This window comes from Drosophila hydei, unplaced genomic scaffold, assembly GCF_003285905.1.
Source record: "Drosophila hydei strain 15085-1641.00,03,60 unplaced genomic scaffold, DhydRS2 tig00008122-arrow-pilon, whole genome shotgun sequence".
Lineage (NCBI taxonomy): Eukaryota > Metazoa > Arthropoda > Insecta > Diptera > Drosophilidae > Drosophila > Drosophila hydei.
In genome coordinates, this window is record NW_022045833.1 from 1,562,225 (window position 1) to 1,588,463 (window position 26,239).

General features: G+C 36.2%; 6 protein-coding genes across 18 annotated transcripts in view; 5 read left to right on the top strand and 1 right to left on the bottom strand.

The window, feature by feature from the left end:
- Nucleotides 1-434: 434 nt before the first annotated feature.
- LOC111604815 lies at nt 435-2,038 on the top strand. Its single transcript, XM_023323040.2, has 3 exons — nt 435-561; nt 628-1,014; nt 1,366-2,038. Exons 1-3 carry the CDS (start codon nt 516-518, stop codon nt 1,971-1,973), a joined length of 1,041 nt encoding a protein of 346 aa, XP_023178808.2. The 5' UTR covers nt 435-515; the 3' UTR covers nt 1,974-2,038.
- Nucleotides 2,039-2,629: 591 nt separating this feature from the next.
- LOC111596608 lies at nt 2,630-6,751 on the top strand. Of its 2 annotated transcripts, none has more exons than XM_023311009.2 (4): nt 2,630-2,775; nt 2,837-3,223; nt 3,531-4,139; nt 6,733-6,751. In XM_023311009.2, the coding sequence occupies exons 1-3, from the start codon at nt 2,730-2,732 to the stop codon at nt 4,136-4,138; spliced, it is 1,041 nt and encodes a 346-aa protein (XP_023166777.2). In that variant the 5' UTR covers nt 2,630-2,729; the 3' UTR covers nt 4,139; nt 6,733-6,751. The 2 variants fall into 2 exon arrangements, with proteins under 2 accessions (XP_023166777.2, XP_023166697.2); XM_023310929.2 differs by lacking the exon at nt 6,733-6,751 and adding an exon at nt 4,201-4,490.
- Nucleotides 5,085-7,100, top strand: LOC111596754 (odorant receptor 46a-like). Its single transcript, XM_023311131.2, has 4 exons — nt 5,085-5,346; nt 5,411-6,001; nt 6,733-6,821; nt 6,890-7,100. Exons 1-4 carry the CDS (start codon nt 5,089-5,091, stop codon nt 7,098-7,100), a joined length of 1,149 nt encoding a protein of 382 aa, XP_023166899.2. The 5' UTR covers nt 5,085-5,088.
- Nucleotides 7,040-8,470, top strand: LOC111596838 (odorant receptor 46a). The gene is made up of 2 exons (XM_023311264.2): nt 7,040-8,328; nt 8,386-8,470. The coding sequence occupies exons 1-2, from the start codon at nt 7,114-7,116 to the stop codon at nt 8,437-8,439; spliced, it is 1,269 nt and encodes a 422-aa protein (XP_023167032.2). The 5' UTR covers nt 7,040-7,113; the 3' UTR covers nt 8,440-8,470.
- A 172-nt stretch (nt 8,471-8,642) lies between these two features.
- Nucleotides 8,643-13,528, top strand: LOC111596513 (zinc finger protein 615). Its single transcript, XM_023310815.2, has 11 exons — nt 8,643-9,505; nt 9,640-9,804; nt 9,865-10,126; nt 10,187-10,339; nt 10,404-10,547; nt 10,607-10,742; nt 11,067-11,228; nt 11,287-11,580; nt 11,638-11,818; nt 11,881-12,113; nt 12,389-13,528. The coding sequence occupies exons 1-11, from the start codon at nt 8,710-8,712 to the stop codon at nt 12,932-12,934; spliced, it is 3,072 nt and encodes a 1,023-aa protein (XP_023166583.2). The 5' UTR covers nt 8,643-8,709; the 3' UTR covers nt 12,935-13,528.
- A 297-nt stretch (nt 13,529-13,825) lies between these two features.
- The window catches only part of LOC111592234 (potassium voltage-gated channel subfamily KQT member 4), a 61,508-nt gene continuing 49,094 nt past the window's right edge, over nt 13,826-26,239 (bottom strand). For 2 of the 12 annotated variants that reach the window (XM_023304351.2, XM_023304321.2), the window contains exons 3-20: nt 25,168-25,385; nt 24,931-25,106; nt 24,730-24,855; nt 24,561-24,671; nt 24,230-24,417; nt 22,954-22,998; nt 20,973-21,166; nt 18,660-18,752; nt 17,926-18,336; nt 17,161-17,288; nt 17,011-17,095; nt 16,903-16,945; nt 15,844-15,940; nt 15,421-15,783; nt 15,258-15,361; nt 14,454-14,569; nt 13,976-14,184; nt 13,826-13,912 (exon numbers count right to left, since the gene is read on the bottom strand). In XM_023304351.2, coding sequence (XP_023160119.2) covers nt 13,826-13,912; nt 13,976-14,184; nt 14,454-14,569; nt 15,258-15,361; nt 15,421-15,783; nt 15,844-15,940; nt 16,903-16,945; nt 17,011-17,095; nt 17,161-17,288; nt 17,926-18,336; nt 18,660-18,752; nt 20,973-21,166; nt 22,954-22,998; nt 24,230-24,417; nt 24,561-24,671; nt 24,730-24,855; nt 24,931-25,106; nt 25,168-25,385 — 2,794 coding nt within the window. The remainder of the gene's footprint in view (nt 13,913-13,975; nt 14,185-14,453; nt 14,570-15,257; nt 15,362-15,420; nt 15,784-15,843; nt 15,941-16,902; nt 16,946-17,010; nt 17,096-17,160; nt 17,289-17,925; nt 18,337-18,659; nt 18,753-20,972; nt 21,167-22,953; nt 22,999-24,229; nt 24,418-24,560; nt 24,672-24,729; nt 24,856-24,930; nt 25,107-25,167; nt 25,386-26,239) is intronic. The other 10 variants (XM_023304329.2, XM_023304342.2, XM_023304407.2 and 7 more) reach the window with 10 other exon arrangements.

Here is a 26,239-nt window from a genome sequence, read left to right on the forward strand (position 1 = left end):
ATATATACTATGAAAGATATATAATTTAACAACCAATATTCGTTGATATTGTAAACGATTTTTTTAGCTTGGTCAACTTCATACTTGCTCGGGTCTCTCACTTGTAGGTTGAATCGAGCAATTGCCAAGGGAAGCTGAGCGTTCTGCCGAGATTGTCGAAGTCATGTGAAGCTACACTTGGTGCACTATATATATATATATATATATATATATATATCTACATAGAGCAGCGGGAAAAGCGCATTACTCATCGTTCCAAGTAAAGCAAGATTTAAATAGATTTGTTCGACATATATATAGGGTCAATTCTTATAAAAAAATTATGCAAATATAGATTACATGTTTGGATAAATATATATATACATATATAAATATATTAGTATTACTCATCGATCCAAGCAGAGCAAGCGTTAAATAGCTTTGTTCGACATGGTTCTTCAATAAGTTGTTCGGCTAATGTGATCGCAGAAACACACACTTTAGAATAGGGAGAAAATTTCATATAGATTCTAGACATGAAGTACTTTGCACAAATATTAACACTGTTTTTTTATGTGATGGGTAAGGAATTGATATATATATTATATATAGATACTATATGTATATGCATATAAATTGCCGCAACAGGCGTTCAAGCCGATTGCCAAATAACCAAGAACATGGTGGAGAATACGAAACGCATATTCACTTATCGTAATGCCAGAGGAGCTGTTGCGCTCCTGCGCACAGAGCGAGTGCCGCATGGAATGAAGCTTTATATGGTCTGCACAGAGAGGGATGTGGTGGAGACCCAATGCCAGGATAATGGACGGTTCACGGAGCCATTACCCATGAGCTGCGACGAGCCAATGAAGCCTAGCGTAATGCAGGGACGCGATTCTCACTGCACCAAAACACTGTACATAGTGGGCTATATGATGCAGGGACAACAGCTGGAGCTCTTTCGCACCTGCTATGATAGGCCCAATGGACGTGCTCTGTACTCCCAGAGTGATGTCCACTACAAGAGCTACAGTAAGTCGTTTTCTAGATTATTTTAGAATTTAAATACTCGATTACGGTATGACAAGACTGTATAAAGAGTCTATAAGAGTGATCTATAACTTATAAAGTATATTAGAATATATAGAGTATACGGTATTCGTCCGTATGAATGTAATTTGGATTGATGTGTCTTATCTGTGGCATCTACAACATCTATATACACAATTGGCTAGTTGATATGATCCCATAGTTACGCATTAGATCTTTAGCTACCTCTAAAACTTTCTAACAAGTTTCTTATAACCTTTTTTTTGAGTCGTGAACGCGTATTACGCAGTCTGCTACACTCAACTGTAATTTAGTTTTCTTCTTAACTATTAGTTCCCATGCGACAGATGGTGGATTTCGAAATGGATCAGATAATTACGCCCGCCCAGGCGGCTGCCTATAAAAAGGGTAAAATCTACGCTAAATTCAAACGTATCTTTGGCAATACTCAAACGTATGTGCCCAACCCCCTAAATGTGGTCATCAATCGTGGTCATTTAGTGGCTTCAGCGGACTTTCTTTTTGCTGATCAAATGGTCAGCACATTTCGCTACATCAATGTGGTGCCGCAGTTCAAGAGCATCAACGACGGCAATTGGAAGAGAATCGAGAATTGGGTGCGAAGTCGCGTGAACGCCCAGAAACCATATCGTATTCGTACGGGCGCCATCGATGACCTCAGTCTGCGGGACCAAAATGGCAATTTAAAACGCGTATCCTTATACGACTCCACGCTGAACGTGCCCAAGTGGATCTATAAGTCGGTGTTTGACACACAGGGTAATGGCATCTATGTGTTTCTCTCCTATAACAATATTTTTGAGAGTCGCCGTCCGCCACCGCCATCCACCTGTCAGCCTGTCGAATGTCCTTTAATTTTGGAAAACAATCCAAATGACGGTTTCATTTTTTGTTGCAATCCAACGAATTTCAGATACTGAAGTGAGTTGATTTTGCCCTTTTTAAATGTTAATTTAATTACCAAAATATGCTTCATTTTTAAACATATTACTAATGTTTTTTTCATTAAAAATTCGTACAGCAACACAAAAAAATTACAATTAGAGTTTAAAAAAAATTATTAAATACATTTTCAATATTTTATAAAAAATTAAATACAAAAATATAAGTGTGTAAAAAAAAAGTTGAATAAAAATTTAAGAATATATAAATTAAGAAAAAAGTGATTGGACAAAGTTAAATTATAAAATTAATAAGAACATTTTGAAAATATGTAACATTTTAATAGAACATGTAATTATAATAAATTTATAAAAAGTTTTTAAAAAGAATATATTGGTAGAATTTGTTATGAATTTTCAAACTATTTCAGAAAGTATAAAAAACATATTTAACAATTATATATATAATAAAACTGTAAATTGAAAAGTTTAATTAAAAAAAATTATGTGTTTGATAATAATTAATAAAAATTAATAAATTTTTGGCTGAAATATATGTCTTCTGAATAGTGAGTATTCCAGTAGGCGAAATTGTATTTTAAATCAAGAAGCTAACAAATAATATATATAAGTATAAAATACTAACAAAGCAAACGGTATTTTTAGCAGTTACGCAAAAAAGGGATTTAAAAGAAGGCGAGCCTTTTATAGCCTAGGAAGTAGTTGTAATTGAAATTTTTAGTGTTTTGATAAAAAAAATGAAAATTGCTTTTAGATGTGAACAAGGTTTTAGACATGATATACTTAGTAGGAATATTGATAATATTGATGCATGTAATGGGTAGGTCATGGATATATAGATGATATATATATTTAAATATGTTCCTAAATGATTCAAACAGGCATTCAGGCTGATTGCCAAATAACCCAGAACATGGTGGAGAATACGAATCGCATATTCACTTATCGTAATGCCGGAGGAGCCGTTGAGCTCTTGCGCACAGAGCGAGTGCCGCAAGGAAGGACGCTTTATATGGTCTGCACAGAGAGGGATGTGGTGGAGACCCAATGCCAGGATAATGGCCACTTCACAGAGCCGTTACCCATGAGCTGCGACGAGCCAATGCAGCCAAGGGTAATGCAGAAACGCGGTTCTGACTGCCCTGAAACGCTGTACATAGTCGGCTATATGATGAAGGGACAACAGCTGGAGCTCTTTCGCACCTGCTATGATAGGCCCAATGGACGTGTTCTGTACTCGCAAAGCGATCTCTACTACAAGAGCTACTGTAAGTCGTTTCTAGACTAGACTCTATGGTCGTTCATTAGGTGTTGAGTATCTTATACTCTATAATAATTTATAGAGTATGTAGGGAGTATATAGAGTATGTAGATTATATACTCCACTGATGAGTGTTATAGATATATCAGCAACCTAAAGGTGGCCATGTTCATACGTATGTCCTTCCGCTGTCTCGTAAGTGGAGCGTGTGCTCATGTGTGTGTGTATGTATGTGTAGCGTAGCATGGTTAAAGTATGCCCAAGTTGGGCACGCCGTACTAGAGCCCTGTTTTATGTGATTTCTTAATTACTAGTTGCCAAACGACCTTTGGTGCACTTCAATACGGATCAGATAGTGGAGCCCGCTGAGGCAGCTGCCTATATGAAGCATCGGATCTACGATGAATTTCAAGCTGTTTTTGGCAAAAATCAAAGGTACTTGCCCCGCTCCAACGATCTGGTGATCAATCGCGGCCATTTGGTGGCTTCAGCGGACTTTCTATTTGCTGATCAAATGGTCAGCACATTTCGCTACATCAATGTGGTGCCGCAGTTCAAGAGCATCAACGACGGCAATTGGCATGAAATTGAGCGTTGGCTGCGCAATCAAGTGACTCCCCAGCAGCCATTTCGTATTCGAACTGGCGGCATCGACATCCTTAGGCTGCAGGACGAAAATGGCAATGAGCGCTGCGCTTGCTTAGCCGACTCCAAGCTGCCGGTGCCCAAGTGGATCTATAAGGTGGTGCGTGACACTCAGGGCAATGGCATCTATGTGTTTCTCTCCTATAACAATATTTTTGAGAGTCGCCGTCCGCCACTGCTATCCACCTGTCAGCATGTCGCATGTCCACTCAGCCTGCCCGACAATCCAAATGACGGTTTCATTTTTTGCTGCAATCCAACGACTTTTCCATACTGAGGTGAGCTGATTTTGTCTTGCTTTCAATGTTAATTTTAATTACCAATCGTTTTCCTCATCAGACTTACATTTTTAAGCATTTTATCTTCGAATACATTCACCGAAATTTAATGCTTCATTGAAAATTTGAAATTCAAATCGTTTGGGTCTTATTTAAGCCCATTTAAAATGCGCCTTTGAATAATTTAGTATATTTACTTAACGGTCCTGCGCTTATTAGACAACAGTAAACGATTAGCAAGCGTGCACTGCGCCAAAAAGTAGACCACATATATTGTTAATATGTTATAAAGACCAAGAATTACTCAGGACAACATATAAAATATATTAAATAAATTAAAAAAAAAAAACTGCAAGCTGAATAATACAAATATAATGAAAAATGTTTAAAATAGATCAAATAAATTAAATAAATATATGTGTCTTATGAAAAATATGAAAATAAGTTAATTTTTATTTAATATAATTTGTTTAAATAGCTATATTTTTATTTATTATAATTTATACTTTATTTCTTTTATTATTTTTATTTTAATTATTTCTTAAAATTTAAATTTTTATAAAAAGTGGAAATTGAAAAAAATAATATATATGAAAAACATCTACAAAATATATTTAATAATATTTAAATTATACAAAAAAATTATAATTTTCCACCATACATTTTTTAAATGTAAAAATATTTATGCCTCATATAAAAATATAATTGTTATTATTTATTTTATTTTTATTTCAATTTTAATTTCTTATCTTTTTTTATTTTTATTTTTTTGTCATGATTTTTAGTTGTTTATATTTATATTAAATTTTTTACTATAATTGCTAATGACATTGAAGTGTTTAGGCTTTACGCCAATTAGTTAATGCGTTTTTAATTGTTTATCACAGGTCTTTATAAGGCTTTGGCCATCTCGAGTGCTGCAGTAGTTGTTGAATAAGTGCTCCGCGAAATGCAGCTAAATTTCGATAGTTATATTGGTCTGTTCTACACGGTTCAGAAGCGTGTAATGGAAATATATTCGATATTTCCGCAGCGGTTGCGCTGGAAGCGCTTGCTGCATGTAGCTAATTTTATATTGATTTTTGGCTTTTGTATAATGATGCTCAATCTTTTGCTGCTGATATATATTGTTATCCACATTGACGATATGAATGAGGTGATCAAAGGCTTCTTTCTGCTAGCCACTTGCATTGCCGGCTCACTGAAGGTAGCGCACTCTACGTTATATGCCCATAGATATCATACGCCTAATACGTTGTCATAAATTGTAGATATTGTCGCTGAAGCTGAATAATCTTGCACTACTGCAACTCTTTGCTGATCTGCATGATGCAGAGTTTCAGCCAACGAGCCTCGAGGAGCAGGGCATCTTTCTGGACGCCCGTGAACTAAGCCGCACCGTACGCAATTCCTATGGCGCCGTCTCGCTCTGTTCGCTGATCACCATGCTCCTCACTCAGTATGCGATCGATAATACCCAACTGCCTTTGACCACCTACGATCCCTTTCACGGGCAGCGTGGCTCGTTCGGCTTCGGCTTTATGTACATTTATCACTGCTGCGCTCTGTCCTCCTCCTGTTTTATGAACATCGCCTTCGATTCTCTGTGCTGTTCCATATTCATTTTTATCCGATGCCAATTGGATATTCTGGCCCTGCGTCTGCAAGCCATTGGAAGCAATTGTGAATCGGAGAAGGCCACAGATGCCGAAATGTTGCTGCAGCTAAGGCATTGCATCCATTATTACATGAAAATCATCAAACTCTCTTCTCACATCGAGGCCATTGTCTATAAGCCCATATCGGGTCAGATATTCTGTTCTGTGCTCGTTTTAACTGCGAATTTTTATTCCATGTCGCAGGTGAGTGGAAGAAGTTGAATTAACAGAATAATAAAATATTATTTAGGATAATAATAAAATATTATTACTATTAATTTTTGCTTGGAAATTTATATTTTGTTCCTTTTTTAATTTTTATTAAAGCTTTTTATTTATTTTAAATTTGTTGAGTTAATTTATGCTTTCTTATATTTTTAAGTTCAACATTTTATAAATTCAAAAAAATGTTATCATTAATTCTATATTGTTTTTATGTTATAAATAATATATATATATAAATATATGTATTTTCAAATAATATATGTATATAAATATATTTATTTATATAAACATACTTTTTCATAAATTTTTAATTTTTTAAGTAGGTTTTTGACTTAAAAATTGAAAAGTAATATTTATTGCCAAAATATATTTATTTTTATGCATAATAAGAAAATAGATTAATTCAATTGAGATAGATAGACTTCAATTAAGATTTTAGATAGATTTCGAATATGTAAAATTTATTAGAAGTGTTTTAAAGATTGAATTTATATATATATATAATTTTAAATATATATATTAATAATAATTATACTTAATATTAACTCAAAAAGAAATACTTTATTCAATTATTTAAAAATTATTTTAAGAAAACAATCTTTTTATATTTTTCTCTTTCATAGCAGCATATATAATAAATATAAAATTCCAAGCATTCTGTATAGAATTATATTTAAATTAAATAATTTGCAATTCTATTTTGTTAACAGTTAACCGATGAGAAGCTATTGCTGCTTAAGATGCTGATCTATCAGAATTGCATGCTCACTCAGATCTTTATAATATGCTACTTTGCGGGGTGAGTTAAACATCTATATATACAGCTATTATACGATATATATAACACATTTGCTACTATATATTTAGAGAGATTACGGAGCGTAGCTATGGCCTGCCCCACGATATATACAAATCCAATTGGGTTGGCGCGCATCGCTCGAATCAGCGGCTGTTGTTGATGCTGATGCAGCGTCTGGATTTACCCATACGGATCAGAACATTGAATAGCAGTCATTCGTTCGACTTGATGCTCTTCAGTTCGGTAAGTCTCAGTACTTATACATTTTGCTCAGTGTAAGGTAGGACATATAATGGGCGGCTCATTAAAGCTCATTAGCCGAAATGTCCTCGACCGGGCGAGCCTTTATATAAGACCGGCAGCCCGCATTCTGACGAAAGTTCTAAATAGTCTGCAAAAGATGTCGGAACATCATGAAATGATGTCGACTTTTTATAAGTATCAAGTTTGGTATTTCAATTTCTTGGGCATGTGGCAAGTGGCTTCATGCGCCAGTCGGTTGCAGCGCGTGCTGCATCAACTGCGCTGCTGCCTCATTCTCAGCATTGTGGCCATCATGCTGCTCTTCTTTGCGATTCGTGTGCTGGCCAACATCGATCAGCTGAACGTGATTTTGCAAGTATTCTTCATGTTTGCCACCGAGGTATCGTGCATGTCCAAGCTTCTGAGCATCAAGTTAAGGAATCGAAATCATGCCCAGCTCATCGAGGAAATGCATTCGCCTTGTTTTCGCCCGAGCTCGAAGAAGGAAGCGTTGATATTTAGCGGCGGCGCCAAACGAGCGAAAATCTGGCGTAATTTCTATGCCTCGGCGTCGCTGCTGGCCGCCAGCCTGATCCTGGTCACTCAGTGGTTCGTGGATAACAATGCTCTGCCTCTGTCCATGTATGAGCCATGCGATTTGCTCAGCTCCGGCTGCTACTATGGACTTTACTTTTATCAGGTCATGTCGCTGATGCCTACCTGCTGGCTGAACATTGCCTTTGACTCGATTGCCGCTTCGCTGCTCTACTTTCTGGAGACACAGCTGGCCATGTTGTCCGCTCATCTCGAGAGCTTGGGCAGTGCCGAAACCATCGAGGATAATCAACGTATTGCTCGGGAATTACGCAACTGCTGCATACACTATGCACGTATCTTTCAGCTAAAGGATCTGATAGATGGTTTTATTAAGGTGCCCGGTTCGGTGCAGATGCTCTGTTCAGTGCTGGTGCTCGTCTCCAATTTCTATGCCATTTCTATAAGAACGAAGGAAACTGCTTTTATGATCATGATGGCATCGTATCAATTTGTTATGCTGCTGCAAATCTTTATTATTTGCTATTCGGCCGATGAGATGAGCTATCAGAGCGCATTGCTATCCCATTCGTTATACAGTTCCGATTGGACCAGCTGGAACAAGAGTAATCGGAAATTGGCTTTATTAATGATGCTGCGTTTTAGTGAGCCGCTGCATATGCATACCTTGAATCATTCACAGTGCTTCAATTCGACCACTTTTTCATCTGTATGAGTTGTGTAACTTTTAAATAACCTATTATATACATTTATTTTATTTTTTCAGATTGTGAATTGCTCTTACAGCTATTTCGCTTTGCTCAAGCGTGTCAACAGTTAAATTTGCCGCAAAACTTCGCTCTTTACCACTACGGCACAATTTATCGATTATCGATGCTATTAATATTCTTTGCTACATTAGTTTTTAAGGTAATTTTTAATACGTTTTTGTAGCATCACAATAAATGCACTAAAAATACGATGTTTTACTCAATTGGGTTACGATAGTTGCGATAGTGCTGTAATCGTTTTGCAACACTTAGCATTTCATATCGTTCAGCTGACGCTCGTTTCTTACGTCGCGCATGTTTGCTATGTGTGAAAAGTTAAAATGTCGGAAAATTCGAAAATAAACAACGATAATGGGCTTAGCTGCCTGCATTGTAGTGTGTACAATTCAAAGCAACAATATCAAGAAATATTCGATGAAGTGGGCATCGAAATAGAACTCGCCCAACTATTGGCCAAATATTTCCAAATCGTTGTCAAACCCGATGCTGAAAAGTCGCAATTGCTATGCCAAGAATGTGTTAATACACTTATACGCTTCTTTGACATAGACGAACTGCAACGTGAGCAGGATGCCGCCAATGCACTCAAAAATGCTGCCAAACAGCAGGAGGATCTACCCATCGCCATCAAAAAGGTTGAAAAATCTGCCAAAAAAACACGGTTAACGTCGCCAAAAGCGAAGAGCGTCACAGTTGCAACGAAAAGTTTGCAAATGTCTGTTAAGTTGGTGAAGCCTTCAACAGTTGCAACCTCTGTCGTTACTACAACTGCACCAAAAACCGAACCCGATTGTCCAGCCATACGCATTACTAAAGCCCGTACGGTAGCGCCCAAGCGTTTGTCGGTTAAAGCAAAGGAAGTTGTTAAACCGAATGCCAAATTCAAAGTGAAAAGTCGTGGCTCAGCAGATCAGGAACAGATCAGTGCACTCATACGCGACATACTAGATGATGATGAGGCGCCAGCAGATGATAAATTTACCGAGGCCGCTGCCACTGTGCGGCAATTGGAAAAGCAAACTGGCAAAAAGCAGCGGCAGCTTGAAACGGAAGAAACTGAGCCGCTGGAAGAAGAGGATAACAATGAGGAGCTAGAGTTTCTGTTAGAGCAAGATGGTAAGTCGACTTATACAAAGTGCAGTGAGCGTTTTCGTGGGCTAGAGCATCAGCAAGCTGGGGCTGTTAATAGAGTGTTCACTGTATACATTGAGACGTCTATATTCCTACCAACTACCTACTTTTTCTTACAGATAACTCCTCCGACCTGGAAGTGCGTCATTTCAAAGTAGAACGCAAATTCAAGCGCAATGTTTCGCAATCCCAATCTCAATCCCAGTCGCAGTCGCAAAATGAAAGCCAAAGCGAAGATGAATCATTTAAAGTGGAGCCTTTTAATTTTGTCTTAATTAAAGAATGTGAGCAGTCTAAACTCATATCTATAGAAATTATTTAATTACCCAATTCTCGATCCACAGCTGACAACATTGGGGATCTATATGAATATCTGTCGACTGTGGTCAAGACCTGCTTTGAGACCTTACAATTCGATTGGGCCACCGTGTGTCGTCATTGTTCATTGAAATGCGGCAAATATGAAACGCTTCTTAATCATATGCAGAAATGCCATCAGTTGGCAGATGAGCGCTACAATTGTCCCATTCAAGGCTGTACGGCGGAGCTGCAGGGTCACAAATTCTTGGCCATGCATTTGGTGGTGTTGCATGCACCTGTGGCAGAGTAAGCATTCAACGTAAGATACTTGACTAGATACGTCTGCTGATGCTTTCTTTCTTTTAGAATTCCCATTTATGGCAAGTGCCCCGAGTGCAATATGACGTTCTCCAATATATTACAATACAACAAACACTCCTGCGCGCACGTCATTAAGAAACGTAGGGGCATACGTTTATACTGTGAGATGTGCGGCTTGGAGTTTCCCTCGTGGAAGCGGTTCGTTTTGAAGTAGCTGCTCACACTTTTTCGCTTTTGCTAATCAATATCTTATCGCTTACAGCTTTAATTTCCACAATCAATTTCATTTGGAGCGTCACAGGCCGCGCGCTTGCTTTGTTTGTAATTTTGCAGACAACAACATCGATGAGCTCTTCCACCATTTGCACTATTCGCACGAGCCAGAAGGCACACTCTTCTGTGACCTGTAGGTCTTGGATTTATTTAACTTTTACATCTTGTTAATATTTCTCGTTAATCTTGCAGCTGTGATCGCAACTTTCGGGATGCTGCCGTCTTTATGGATCACAATAAATCGCATGCGAACGTCAGCAGCACCACCTTCAGCTGCTCTGAATGCAGCGCCAACTTTGAGACACGCGGGCGCCTCAACGGGCATCTGGTGGGTGCTAGAAATATTGCACTTTTGTGTAGAGCAATTTATAAGGAGTTTTTCAATGTATTTATATAGCTAAATATCTTGGCTTAGCTTTGTAATTAAGCATTTCAGTATTTGCCTTTATGCTTGTAAAGACTCATGTCAAATGCTTTCCTATATAGAAGCCTTGGGTTAAAGAGTTTATATGGCCAAGAGTTTATTGACCTGTCTAATTATGTGTAAGAGTTAAATCATTCGAATTGGATAGAGTATAGCATATTTAAATATAAAGCCCATTACTTAACTTTTTAAATTCCAACTAAGCTTATTTATATTATCTTCTTTCAGCGCTCCGTGCATGGCAGCGTCATCAGCTGCGAGTTGTGCAGTCGCGAGTTCGCCACCGAGGCGACCTACAACCTGCACATGAAGACACATCTGATCATAGAGCGCGAGGTGCATGTGTGCAACGGTTGTGGACTGCTCAGCGAGAGTAACGACAAGCTGCTGGTAAGTTCATCTATAAAATCTAATTATAAAAGTTTATAAATTTATATTTTTTGGTCAGGCTCATGTGGAGGCCGAGGACTCAGCTTGCTTTGGCATGGATACCTATGCGGAATTGTTACGCAATGCTTATATATGTGAATTTTGCTCGGCGTACTTCAAGCAGAAGAGCGATTTACGTGCCCATCGCGATTCGGGCGTGCATAAGGATGGCTTCTTCATATGCCAACCGTGCGGCAAGGAATTTGCCGACATGAAACTCTATCGCCATCATTTGCGCAACTTTCAGCAACAGCGCTCCGATGTGGCGCATCGCAAGCTGGAGATATGCCTGTACTACATGTGTGATTATGAGGTGAGGCTTGAGTTTGGAATTTATGTGTAATATTTTTAACATTTCGTATTGCTGCAGGATTGCACTGAGGCATACATTAACTGGAATTCGCTGTACACACACAAACGACGTTCGCACGATGGCATGGAAAAGCAGGAGCCACTTGCTAAATTGAACGACTGGATCTGTCAGTTCTGTCAGAAACAATGTCGATCCAAAATGTCGCTATCGGTGCATGTGGCACGCAGTCATAACAATAGTATGTTTTCTTTTTGGGAATTGCAATTTAATCTTTTATTAATGCGTTGCAATAATTTGCAGACAATGTTATATGCCCGAAGTGCAATGCCTCCTATAAGGATAATGATGCATTGACTAAACATCACGCCTATTGGCACGAGCCGATGGAATGTCGTCTTTGCTTAAAAGTGGTCAAAAATCGTCGCAACTACGATACACACATGAATGTGGTGCATTCGAATAACAAGCGCTACTCGTGCGGTGTCTGCCAAAAGGGTTTCTATCACAAAAGTGAAATGGAGGCGCATCAGCGGGTGAGTCAGTTGCTTAGAATATTTAAGTATATAGGAAATGAAACTGATTGATCTAGTTGATGGGGGTTCTGAACAAACTGCAATATTGTTTGCTTAACAATGATTTAAGACCAACTTAGCTTTGATAAAACTATAATCTGTATATATATAAGTCGGCTGCCTGCACAGCCTTTTCAACAAAAAGTTTTAGATGTTAGAAATTAGTGAAGGAGGAAAATCAAGTTGCCTTAGGGGCTAAGTTACCATAATTAACGCTCGCCTATTCCCATCCGCAGCTGCACAGCCAATCGTATAGCTGTGAACAGTGCAGCTTCATCACACGGAACAAGAAGTCGCTGTCGGTGCATGTGCTGGGACAGCATTACAAGCGCTTCGCCTACGAGTGCAAGGCGTGCGACAAGCGTTTCGGACGTCGCCAGGGCCTGTCGAACCATATGCAACGTGTCCATGGCTCCAGGTATACGTGTCGCGACTTCTTCGATAGCGGATGCAGCAAATCCTTCAGCTCGACGACGCAGCTCAATATGCATGTGCGTAAAGCGCACAATGGCAGCATTTACCTGGAAGATGATACGACCAAGGTTGAGGAGGTCGAGGAACTGAATGACCAGGGGGAGGAGGAGGAAGTGACCAGCGATGGCCCGTCGGCATCGAAAAAACGCTGCATACGCATCAATGCGAATACCCAAATCGAGTTTATCGGCGATTCGACGGCTGTGGCCGAGGACAATGTGAGCTTCGACGGCTCCGAGTTGTTCGAGGAGCTGCCGGAGGTCAAGGACGTGAAGTTGCCGCCGAAAAAGATGCAAAGGCAAATATAAGTGTTGCATGGAATTAAATACAATGCGAGTTTATTTGATTGTTTGCTTTTTATTCTTGTTATTATTCGCTAAAGCAGTTGTTAAACTTTTTTGATTTTTCAATTGATTTAAGTTGCTGTGTTGTCGTTTCTTAATTTTGAACACAAATCATGTCAGTAAAATGGACACACATACATGTATGCAATATAGTATTAGATAACTAGCTTTGTAACTTCGATTCTTCAATCACTTGTCAACTACACTCATTCGCACGCTGCTCATTCACCGTCTATCGCTACTTGTCCCTACATAATTTCCACTAGTATTTACATGCCTGATTTCCCAACTTATATCGTATCATATTTTATCATTTTCCAGGCATACATTTTTTATCATATATAAGCTTATTATATATAAACCCTCTCTTGCTTGCCATTCTCAAATCTTTCATTTTTTGAACACTTTTATCGCAGTAAGCTAGCTTTTTTTATTGAAAGCGCTTTTCTATACCCTACACAGCTCAAGCTCATATTAAATTCTAAAAAACTAACGAAAAAAAAACTGATTTCAATTGTAGTGTTGTGGCTAAAAATGTCATTTTACAGGGTATCTGCGAGTCTTGTTATGTATATTTTTATATATATTATGTATGTACATTTACGGCAGCAAATTTGATTTATTAAAGCGTTTTGCAGTTTTGGTCATTAAAACTTTTTCTTCTTGAATAAATAAAATCAAATCAATTCTGTGTGAATGTAAATGTTTTTTTTTTTGATACTCTAGTAGTTGGTACAGCGTCACTGCCTCGTGGAGCAGCTGACGATCTTAACAATAAGCATTTATTATATATATATATATAGATTAATATATATATAGATATTACATATCGACTAATTTCAATTGCATTTTTAACTAGCCAGAATCTGGCGGAAGCAAATTTGATTTATTAAGCGTTGTAGTTTGGTCATTTAAACTTTGTAGATTTAGTGCTGAGCTTACCTGAAAGGTAAATGTCAATTAGCTTTTATAGTTTATATATACAATTTGCCACACTGTACTCACTGGGCTAATGGGTGTTATAACAATGGCGGTGCGCGTGGCGCACTGTAAGAGCGCCGTGTCCTCAGTGGACTCATCACAGTCACCATCCGCATCGACATCGACATCGGCGCCAATGTCGCTGTCGATTTCCCACGATGGGAAGTGCTCCATTTCGCCCTCACAATTTAGATCCTCCTCCTCGAAGTCCTCATACTCATCAATGAGTATAACTAGATATATATAAATATATATACATATATATATATATACATAAATAATATTTACAATAATTATTTGAAGATGGCGATAATATCGGATGAGTGAAAAATTGGCGCAGTCAAAATAAAAGTTGCTCTTTCGAATTGCTCAAATGATAGGGTGCTTTATTTATGACATAACAAAGAAGAAAATCAAAAGGTAGAAGAAGAAGAAATGATTCTTTGGCGTAGTCTGTTTTGGATGTTTATGTGACGCGTAGTTCAGGCACGGCCTGGCTTACTTGAACTGTCTGGCGGCGTTGGCTTCGCACTGGAATCCAAAGATTGTGCGCCCTCATCCGGCATATTGATGCGCTGCTCGTGTTTGCTATATGGCTCCGATGTGGATCTATGCAGGCTGCGCAATATTAACAGCATTATATATATATATATGGCTGATAGAGTTGGGTATTTAAAAGCCCTCGCAGACTGTGAGCTAGCAGTTGATATAGGCTAAACGTCTTAGGCTTGCTGCTTAAAGTTGTGTTTGTAGTTACGTTTTTTGCTTATATATAGAATATATATTTTTGTGGCATTTTTAAGTCTCTTCTTCAATCTTGTGTTGAAAATTAAGTCTAGAAATATGGCATTACTATGCTCAGTTGACTAGGCTACATAGGCATAATCTGCCTGAAAGTGATTCCAAAATTTAACAATTTTTCATCTGATATATGTCTGAAACTGTACCAAAAATTAGCTTGATACGCGCTCATAAAGTGACAGAGAGTATATAGGTTTTGTGCAATGCTCGTCTACTCAGCTAGAGACTTCAAAACTTGAAGCTCTTTCGCCTTTGGTAGCGTTGCCTTATAAAGTGTCTAGATATGCCCACTAGGGGCATGGCTCAATACTATATCTGGTATAACGGTAAATCTATTATTCAAGTCTATATCTTTCATTGCATAAATAAGCTACATTTTAATCTACTAAACATAACTCTTCAATTGATAAGAACACATGTTATATAACCTATTCCATCTAAGCCTCATATCATCTGCAAGAGTATTTAAAATTCGGCTCGCCGCACCACACGACGCTCAACTCACCTTAAAGTAACGCGTTTTTTAGTTCTATTCTCTAAATCAGTCATAAATACATCATTGTGCTGTTGCTTCTCAGGCGGTAGCTGATATGAGTTAAGCACGGAAGACTAGAATTATATGTCTATAGATCGGGAGAGTGCGACTCGAATGGAGAGCTATGAAATACCTTTGTATTGGTCGCTGTATGCTGTGTATGCGGCATGGGTGTTTGTGTGGCAATCGCATCCGTCGTGGTCGTCACCGTCTGCGTGGAGGTGAGCGCCGTCTCGCTGCCATCGAGAGCTGTGGCATCCGATCCGCCATTTGGCGTCGTCACCAGCTCGGGATGTACGCTCAGCGTTGCCGTTCGCTTCCATACATCGATCATGTTCTGATTGTGTGCATGATGGGACAAGCTGTGACTGTGACTAGGGCTAATGGAATGTATTTTGGGTTTGGGATTGGCTGGCAACGGAAGCGCTAAGAATCTATCACGATCCTCCATATAGGCCTTGATCAGTATGTCGAGTTTCTCCTCAATGTCCACGACCTGAAATTTGGCTTGGCTTACAATATATGCTAGAGGTGGTTTAGTTTTACAGTTATTTACCTGTCGCTCGACCTTAACCACACGCGAGGCTAAGCTGATTTTTGAAGCATAGACATCCTTGGCCTTGGAGCCCTGTTTGCCCAGTATCTGATCTAGACTGTGGGTGGAAGAATATGAGGAATTTATAGCACTTGAAATTGTATAATTTAAGGATTTATGTAGATTTAAGCTAAAAGCTTCATTTTGGAATTTGGAATAGGTATTTGGAATAGTCTAAACTAGATCTACGGTACAGAATCGGATTTAGATAACTTTTTTAAATATATATTTTTTAAATAATAGGTTAAGAGCTGAAGTAATTGATATCCTATCGAAGCAGCTCTTCTCTTAACTTAACTTTCCCTTAACAGCTTAAGAAAATCAACTTTTCATTTCTATTCGCAATTTTTTTCCACTTCAGAGCATGAAAATTGCCCATGATAATTTTTATTAAATTAACATAAAAATCTTTTTAATATTCCAAATACTTTTTGAGTACTTAAAAGTCAGAAGCTTTTTAAGCAGCTTGCAATTTGCTTACATGACTTTTTAATCAGTTTTAGACGCATTTCATGCAACTTAATGAGAATTAATCTGCTTTTAAGCTTTAATCCTTTATAAAACGTGAATAAAGAAAGTTGAAAGTTTCTGAAACTAACTCAAAAGCTTAGACATATTCATTTAACTTGAAAGTTACTAAAAACTAACTTAAAAGCTTAGACATATTCATTTTAAAAAAATTGGAATTAATTGGAATAAATTAACATACAATATTTTCTAATATATTAAAGTTTAGCTCAAGCACTTGACAACTTTTTGACCAACATTAAACAGCTGAAAGTTAGCTTAAATAAATTTATAACTTTTCAACGAATTTTTCATAATTAAAGTAAAGAGAAAGCTGCTCTTAAGCTGAAAGCTCTTATAGTGTATCTGCTAATTAGGCAGATATATATACTTCTAGAGCTTTATATGACTTGAAAGCTATTTAAAATCTATAACTGCTATTAAAGAGCTTACACAAAACCAAAAGCTTTGCTAGCAATTTCAGTTTTCATTACAAATATTACGTATACGCACCGCAAATGCAGCATTTTGACGCGACCCAGTAAATCCACATGACCTGCAAGCAGTGGATGAGATATTATTAATATAATGAGATATATTATTATTAAGAGAAAAGCTAACCCGCCGCATACTGTTCCATAACGTCCTTGACATCGTATGGCTTCAAGGCCTCCTTAAACTTGCGCCGCGCCACAAAATACTTGAGCTGCAAAGGTTTGAGTCGAAAATATGATATGGTATATTGTAGGGTATACGCTGAGTTATAGTTACCTTGCGTATGAAACGTATGGCGATCTTATGCCGATTTGTTAGCTGCGTGCAGCGCGGCTCCTCATCCTCATCTGGGGGCAATTTATGAATCAGAGAGATTGACTTGTGCGTTAGGTTTTGGTTGCTTGCTTCGCGCGCATGTTTAAGCGGCAATTTTATTGTTTTCATATATATTTTGTATTTGTTTTACATTTAATCAAGTCAATCCAACAACACACAATTAACACATACAAGTAGCGTTATACACACACATATGTAGTTATAGAGATATGCATATAGAGTAGTTAATATAGAACGCACAATAAGTATACAGATATTAGGTTAGTTACGTTTATATCAAATCACAATATTATTATAGGGTATATAGTATTCTTTTGTATTTTTGTTTGGTTTTTGTTATCGGGTTTTGGGTTAGGAGAAAGCGTTTGAGAAAAGCAAGCGTTGTGTGTGTCTGTGGCCATGTAGCGTAAAGTGAGCGAACAGTTGTTGGTGTTAAGGGAGTTCAGTTACAGCTATAACTCCCTATATATATATATATATATATATATGATACATATTTAGCACTACTACAGAGAGGCTAACAAAATGCATTTGAACTAATTCACTACGACAGTGTCTAGAGCGAGAGAGAGAGAGAGAGAGAGCGCATGCTAAACCAAGCCCTAGCCATATACACATAATATACACTTCCTTCGAGAGGGCATTGCGAGTCTAGCTGAAACTTAGGCTAGTTGCAGGTTGTCGTTTGTATTGTTCTACACGCACTTGCCACATTGAATGCGCCGCGTGCCCGCTCGCCGCCCGGCGCCAGAATATGCGATGCAGCCGCAAAGAAACGACCCGTGCGACCGCGACTTGTGCTGGCCGTTGGACTGCCGCTGGGATTGTTCGTGTTCGGATTGTCATTTAAGCTGGCTTTCGAGGGCTCTGCGGCTATGTGGCCCGCCTCCAGATCCTGCGTGGGCGTAATGCGCGGATTGCGCAGCGAAAATGTCGAGCCGAAAAAGTCGCCGTGCAAGAAGCCGTAAAGCACGACGGGAATGGTTAGCATATTGGAGCTAGCCACCACAGCCTTGGGCTGCTCTGCAGCGCTGGACGCTAGATTGCCCAGGCTGGCGCTGCGTATGCAATTCTCCAGCTGTGTGGGCGTGGGCGTGGGCGTGGTCGTGGACTTAGCTGTGTGTGTGAGTGCGAGTGCGAGTGTGTGTGTGTGTGAGAAAGCGCATTAGTTTCAGCTTGTTTCAGCACCCTCCAGACCTTAATCTCATATTGAACTTGTTTTTCTTTCTTTGTATATAAAAAAAAACAATCAAAACGAACATTAAACTCAAATTTAAATTCAATTTAAGATGCAACCACAACATTGACACAACCACAACACTCAATATAGGGTTATATATAAATATATAATTTTTTTTGTTTTTTTTTTTTTTTTATATATCTCAAGGTGTATTTGGTATTTTGGTATTTGGAACCTGGGCAGGACCTTGTAGACTTACCGTCTGAATTTTTTATATTTTTTAAGCAAGTTGTTTCAGCAACTGAATCTTCGCTAAAACTCGGATTCATGGATTTGCCATTTTGTACTACCTCTGAAAATGTCAAACCAGATGTTAAAGTTGTTTTTTTTTGTTTTTTAGTTTTATGTTGTTTTTTTTTTTAATAATTTTTGTTTTTTTTTTTTTTGTGCCAATCAAGTCAAATTAATGTTTCAATCAATCAATCAATCAATGCAGAGACACGGTAGTCTATATGGGTCGCACATTAGGGTTACAAAAAAGGGTTTTCAAATCAACACACACCAAAAAAACTTACAAAGAAATTTCATTTTTCACGTTTCAACTTTTAACATTCTTAAAAAAAAATATTTATAATATTTTATATTTTTTTACGATTATTATTATTGTTATTTATATTTTGTTATTTGTTTTTCTTTCTTTGGGCGGGTGCGTAGTGTAAAAACATTCAGCAAAAATACACTAAGAGAAAATATATAACTACAATTTGTATTCAGAAATGGTGTTGTATGTGCAGGGTATTTAGTAGTGTCATAGATGAGTGTAGCAAGCAGTTGGTGGGGTTGACATGAGAATAAATTGTTAATTGCTATGCCTAAGTTAGATAATAGAAACAGAATAGATTATTTATGTTCTATTGATCCTGTGCCATCTTCAAGCTCTCAGCTCATTTTCATATCAGATCAATTCTGTTCTTATTTTTATTAATTATTTCATTAATCATTATTAATTAAGCAACTAATGTTTGCTGCTTTGCCTTGCTTTTACTTCCTAATTCCTCATCTGCAGTCGCTTTCAATCTTTCAATAAAACTATGGGGCGCCAATTGCTTTCCTATGGCAATTGTCATTTTCCTATCTATGAAAAGTTGATTCATTCTCATTTATTTTCATTAAGTGAAATTTATTGGTTTCCAATTGGTTGCGCTTAAATGATGTGCGCTCTATAAGCATTTAGTTATTTATATAAACTATAATGCTATGTAAATGCAGGTAGCAAGAGCTAAGAGAGTTAATATATGAAAACTGTGCTAATTTCAAAAAGTTATAAAATATGTTTGCTCTTGCTATTTGAATTAAATTTAATATTAAAAAAAAATGTACAAATAGATTTTTGTAAAATTAAATTATAAAACTCATATACTTCTTATTATAAATATTTAACAATTATTTTATTTTTTTAAATTTATTTAAGAATAATTCAAAATGAGTTTAAAATTGTTTTATAATAGATTTTTAATGTGTTTTTTAATATATTCTTGCATAGTTAATTTTCTTTTATTTTTAGAATTTATGACTAGTTTTTTTCCCCTATTTTTAAATTTCATATTTTTAAATAAATGAAAAAGCCAATACTTATTTTTTATTTTCTATGCTTTCTCCAAAGAATTGATAAAAACATTTATCTTTTCCTCTACACAAATTACCACATTTATTATATTTTTTTATATTATATTATATTTTTTTTTTAAATTTTTGTTTAGTATATTCTTTAAAATTAGCTTTGCATTATTAAAAACATGAATTAAGTGCTTGCAACGTGCACAAAATGCGCTTCAAGGCTTGAAAGTGCTGTAAATTTCTATATTTATATTAAAGCATTCTCACTTCAGCCTGAAGACTATAAATTAATTAAGCCAGAAAATATATATGTTTATATATATGCGAAAAAGGTAAAAGTAAAAATAGTTTTCCACGAAAGAGAAATTACGCTAAATATTTGTAGTGTAAAGCATTAAAGAGGCAAACATGTTCCCAGTTTCCCAGTTAATTAAATTGAAATGCAAAAATTGTTGATAGCGCAAAGCTGATGGAAATGCAATTGCCTGCAGTGGATAGTAAATATTTGATAATCATTTGTGTAAATTGTTTTTACTGGTGCAATGAGCAGCGCAGAATAGCAAAAGGCAAATGTACTGAATCTGGTGTGTGTGTGTGTGTGTGTGTGTGGGTGTATATAGAGAGATATAAGTTGATATAGAGTATGGGGTTTTTGCACAGTTTGGGGGTACGAGTAGAACATGCATTTTGGGGCCAAGACAAATAAGAAACGATAACTTGTTATTGTTTGTTTATATTTTGTTCTTCGTTGGTTGTGCGTGGGTGTGTGTGTGTGTTTGTTTTTTGAATGTGTGCAAACAGAAATTGTAATGGGTTTCACTGTATTGGAATTATTTCATAACAACTGTTGACGGCAAAATCTTCAAACACGAACTCAGCCATCGTCAGTGAATGCAAAACGAAAAAAATGATTTGGCAAAAAAAAAAAACAAAACGCTTTGCGGCCGCAACTTACCGAGATTCTCCACAGATGCGTTAATATCACGTATGGTGCGCGTATACCTGGTCGAGGCACGGGACGAGCCGGGCGGCTTGGACAGCGTGGAGCCATCCGGACCGGGTGCCTGTATGGTCTGGCTCTTGTGACGCCTTATTGTCGGCAAGCGGGCGACAAAGGATGTATTGTGCTTAAAGCTGGATGAGGCCCGTCTGTGGAAAACGAAATATAAATAAATATTGATGCAAGCAATAAGCGGGGCAACGAGTAGAGAGATAGATATTGACGGGATAAAGTTCAGCGTAGTACATAGAGCTAGAAGATAGTTGCAATAGGTATATATGTGTGTGTGTGTGAGTGTGTATTGCGTTGTAAGTGTGTGTGCTAAAGGTGCTAGCCTGAAGTTGTGACAAGTACAGGTGGCGAGCGCGGCGCAATGACAGCAGCTGAAAGTCTACGTTGAGCTTTTGACAAAGCTTTACACAGCATCTAAAATTGGCTGAAAGAAGCTAAGGTGTTAGTCCAAATTGAGACTTGGCTTTCACTTAAATGAAATGCTTATAGAAAGTGCTTTAACTACTGTCTAGCAGCAGGCAGTTTGTCTAAGGCTTAAAAGTTGTTTAAAGTAATTTTTCTTCAATTGAAATTGATTTTAATTTTAGTGAGTTAGTTAAGCTTCAAGCTGTTGTTGAGATTTTTTAAAAAATTAAAAAAAAGTGCATTTTATGATTGCTGAAGTTCTGCACAGCTTTTGTACAAAGTCAGTATTGAAATATAAATATTTTGTAGCATTTAAATTAAGTTAATATAATTTTGTATGCTGGATATTTTCAGCAAGATTATGTTGTATGTTTCTGAAAGCTTTGGCAAAATTCTTATTAATATATATTAGAGCTATAGAGAGGCAAATTAATGTTTAAAGAATTAATTAGTTAATTAGTGAAGTTTTTAAGTTTAGTTGGATAATTCATTGATAAAAAGCTGCTTAAGAAGAACATTGAGCTTTTAGCTGACTTAAATCCAACAAATACTAAATTTGCAAGGAACTGTATAAGGGTAGCTTTTACAGTATCCTACAACACGTTTAAAGCTGCTCAAAGCTTTTCCGTGCTTTAAGCAATTTATTTCAGATCAAACTTTAAGCTGGTGTCATTGTGACAATAAAGAGGATTTCAATACGCTAAAAGTTACATAGATACAAAATGTGCAATTGCCTTATAGCTATAGTATTATACGTGTGTGTGTGTGTGAGTGTGTGCATATATCTTGTGAATTTAATTGTAAATAAACCAGAGAGAGAGAGAGAGAAGATAAGGAAAAAATGGGAATAAATAAAACATTTAAATTTCTTAATTGAACTCACATGTTAATTATAGTACACATTGTATGCATTTATGTATGTATGTGTGTGTGTGTATTTTTATAATTAATTGTTTTTATTTTAGTTTTAATTTCGTTTTTGTTTTGGATCACACAGCAGCAGCACAATGAGAATCAATTTGTATCAGATTGATTAATTTACTTATATCATCGATGGAAACATGAGTTAAACAAATTGCAGAACAGAATTTAGCAGAGATTATTGTTTTACAATAAATTTTTGTTTGTTTTATTAGTTTGTTAACGCTTGTCAATTGTTATCTAAATATAGATACGATAGAGAGCATGAATTTTGAATAGAGTTAGAGAGATACGTGGGGACAGAGTTAGTCGGATAGGGTGCGTTATAGAGAAGCTGCGAATTACAAAGAAAAAAACTCGACTGATGTGTGTTGGGCTTATCTTATTTGATTTTGGTTTTTTTTTTTTTATTAATGAATACTTAGGAGCAACTTGATGCATTTGATGTTGTATGGCTTGGTGCTTGATAAGCAAAGTACCCTATGAAAAATATAAAACAAAACATGAATAGCATTTGCATTGAAAACATTTTGCTTTTTGAACTTGTTGTGAGTATTTTTGTCTTTGTTTTTTTTTTTTATCTTTTTATCACTTTTACCTATATTCGGTTATGTTTTTTAATAATCGCTCCCAGTTTTCAGAACTGAAAAGTTTATATATATATAAAAATTATTATGAAAGAAAATGATAGAGGTACGTAAAAGATGTCGAAAAATTAAGTACGCTGAAACTGAAATTGTTAATCGATAGACGAAGAGGAATTATTCTTGGTTTTTTTTTTTTGTTTCGGTTTGTTCTTGTGGATTATGTGGATAGTGTTGTGGGTGTATCATATAGACATTTGGTTATGCTCTTGGTAGTATGTACACACTACACACATGCTTTGGGCCTTGGGTGTTGTCTAAATTGTATGGACTAAAAGTTTCGTTTACTGCAACGCCTTTCGCTGCGATTCTCATCAATTATATATTTACTGCAGTACGCACAACGTCTCTGTCACACTTTTTAAATACAACTCGGTGGGCTTGTTGTGTTTGTGTGTGTGTGTGTAAATGGTGTAGAGTGTGGTGTGTTTTGTTGTGAATTTGTACAATTAGATCTCATGAAATAACTCTTGATGGAGGAACTTAATCATAGAAAACCCATAAAATATATTTTTAAATATTAATAAAGTATAACAATGAACTCTTTATGTTTAACTATAAATTATACTTCATAAAAAGCCATTCTTAAGGTTTAAAATTTAATTTTTTTAGAAAACAATAATTATTTTATTAATTCAAAATTTAAAAAAAAATTAACCAAAAAAATGTTTAATTAAATTATTTTTTAAATTAAATACTAAATTAATTTTTAAATTAAAATTATTTATCAAATTTTAAATGTATATTAAAACAAAATAAATAAATATTTTAAAGATATTTGAAGAATTAAATTAAATTAAAAATAAAGAAACAATTTAAATTAATCCTATTAATAATACAATTAATTTAAAATTATATTTAACTTTATATAAATTGCTTATAATAAATATAATATATTAAAGAAATATTGAAATGTATTTATAAATATATTAAATAATTTAAATAAAATAATTTATATTTCAAACTTAAGTTAATCTGTCAAAAATTTTAAGTATAAATTTTTTTGTCTCCATTTCAAGAGTTATTTCATGTAGCCATAATGCATACTTGCAATTGTTGCAATTAGCAGGTGTTGCAGGTATCAGGTAGTATCTAGTTTACACTTGCATATTGATTTTTGGCTGTAAATCCCAGAGTAATTGTTGTATGCTAAGTGTGGCAATGCAGTGGCAATGCCCAAGGCAGAGACTATAAGTGTCGTTTGTGGGGTGGGGGGTAGTGTGTACTTACGATGCGGGCGGACTTGGCAGCGCCACCTGATGTATCTTCCAGGTGGCCACGGATACGGAATGCTCATCGGCCGCATAGCAGCGCCAAACGGCCTGAATGAGCGTCGCCGCCGGCTGGCGACGCCGTATCATGTGCTTCTGGCGCTGCTGCTGCTGCACCTTCAACGCAAAGCCGCTACCCAAAATGCCCTGCAATAAGTGAATTAAATGGTGGCATGGATGTGTGAACAAAGATGATGATGATGATGATGTACGGTTATTTGCTATACGATATTCGGTGTCCGGTGTCCGGTGGCGAGGTGTCCGGATGCATGAATTAACGATAGACTTACCGCAGGTAGCGCAAAGAACGATATGCCCAACAGGGCACAGCATGAGGCAATCAATTTGCCCTGCCAGGTGATGGGCACCATATCGCCATAGCCGACAGTGCACAACGTTATCTGGGTCAAAGTTGAATAATTCAAGAACACGTTTCTCTGCTTTCTTTTGGCTACATACCACGCCCCACCACAGCGCCTGGGCGAAATTGCTAAACTTTTCATTGACGTCCTTCTCCCACATATAAACTAGGAATGATGCAAAAATAAGACCTAAAAATCCAATATACATGGTTGTGATGAGCTCCTAGAAACGAGGCAGACAAAGAACGCATCATTTAATAGCACTGCATTTAACATGCATGTTAAATCCGATATCTACCTGTCTGTGTGCGTAGACAACCGAACCGAGCAGCTTCCAGGTGCCACCGCGTCGATCCATGCGCACCATGCGTAGTATCTGAAAGAATCGTAAACCACGCAATGCGCTCGTCGCAAACACCTGGCCAGAGGTGCCCATGCCTAATACTACAATTGAGGCTAAAATGGTGATAATATCTAAAACGCCAGGAGATTTCCATTATAGCAGATTTAGTGAATTATATGCTTTAATACTCACCTATAATACAAAATGGTTGCTTTATAAACTTTAGTCGTCCCAGCGTGCCTTGATAGCGCGAACGGCAGCCGGACGACCAAAGGCGCGCTCCAAACTCCATGGTAAACCAGATGACAACTATGATCTCCATGCGAAATAATATATATACAGCATCCTCCTCATATTCCTTGATGGTGGAAAACACGCTCAATGCGAGACATGTGAACACCATCAGAAATCTAGAAAACAAAATTTTGCATTTAAAATATATAAAAAGTATATAAATATATAGTACATATATATATATATATATATATATATATATATATATATATATATATATATATATATATATATATATATATATATATATTATATATTTATATTATATATTTATATATATTAATTAAGTTAAAATTTTTGGTGTGCGAAACTTTATAGAGTATGATTAATTATCTTTGCTAATTCTTAAAAAGGGAAGTCTTATAGAGCTAGTTTATTTTCTGTCGAACTGCCTTTGCCGCTCAGTAAACCTTTTCTTTCTTGGGCTACGCTCAATTCCACCTTCGCAGTTGAGCCCAGTCGAGTGCTCTATCTAAGCATGGTACTTGTATTATTATTTATAATAAAAGTCATGATGATGTTTATAATAAATCAAAGGATATACAATAATGCTTTTTAAAAAACTTTTAGCTATTTATTTAAGTTAATACTAAAAAAATTTAATAAAAAATCTAAATTATGAGCTTAAAAAATAAAATATAAAATATATTATATAAATATATTATATTTATAAATATATTCTATAAAATATATTATATAATAAAATATAAAATATATTATATAAATATATTATATATATAAATATATTCAATAAAACATATTATTTAAATGCTATCGCTCTTTAGATTCTGTAAGGAATTTAGTAAAATATTTTAACTTAAAATTTATTTATTTATTTATTTATTTTTTTTTAAAACTAATTTAAATTTTATAAAATAATTTTGAATTAAAATATAGTTCTTAAAAATGAATTTCTCTGCAGCAATATTTTATATAAAATAATTTACAATTCAAAAGATTCTTTAATTGA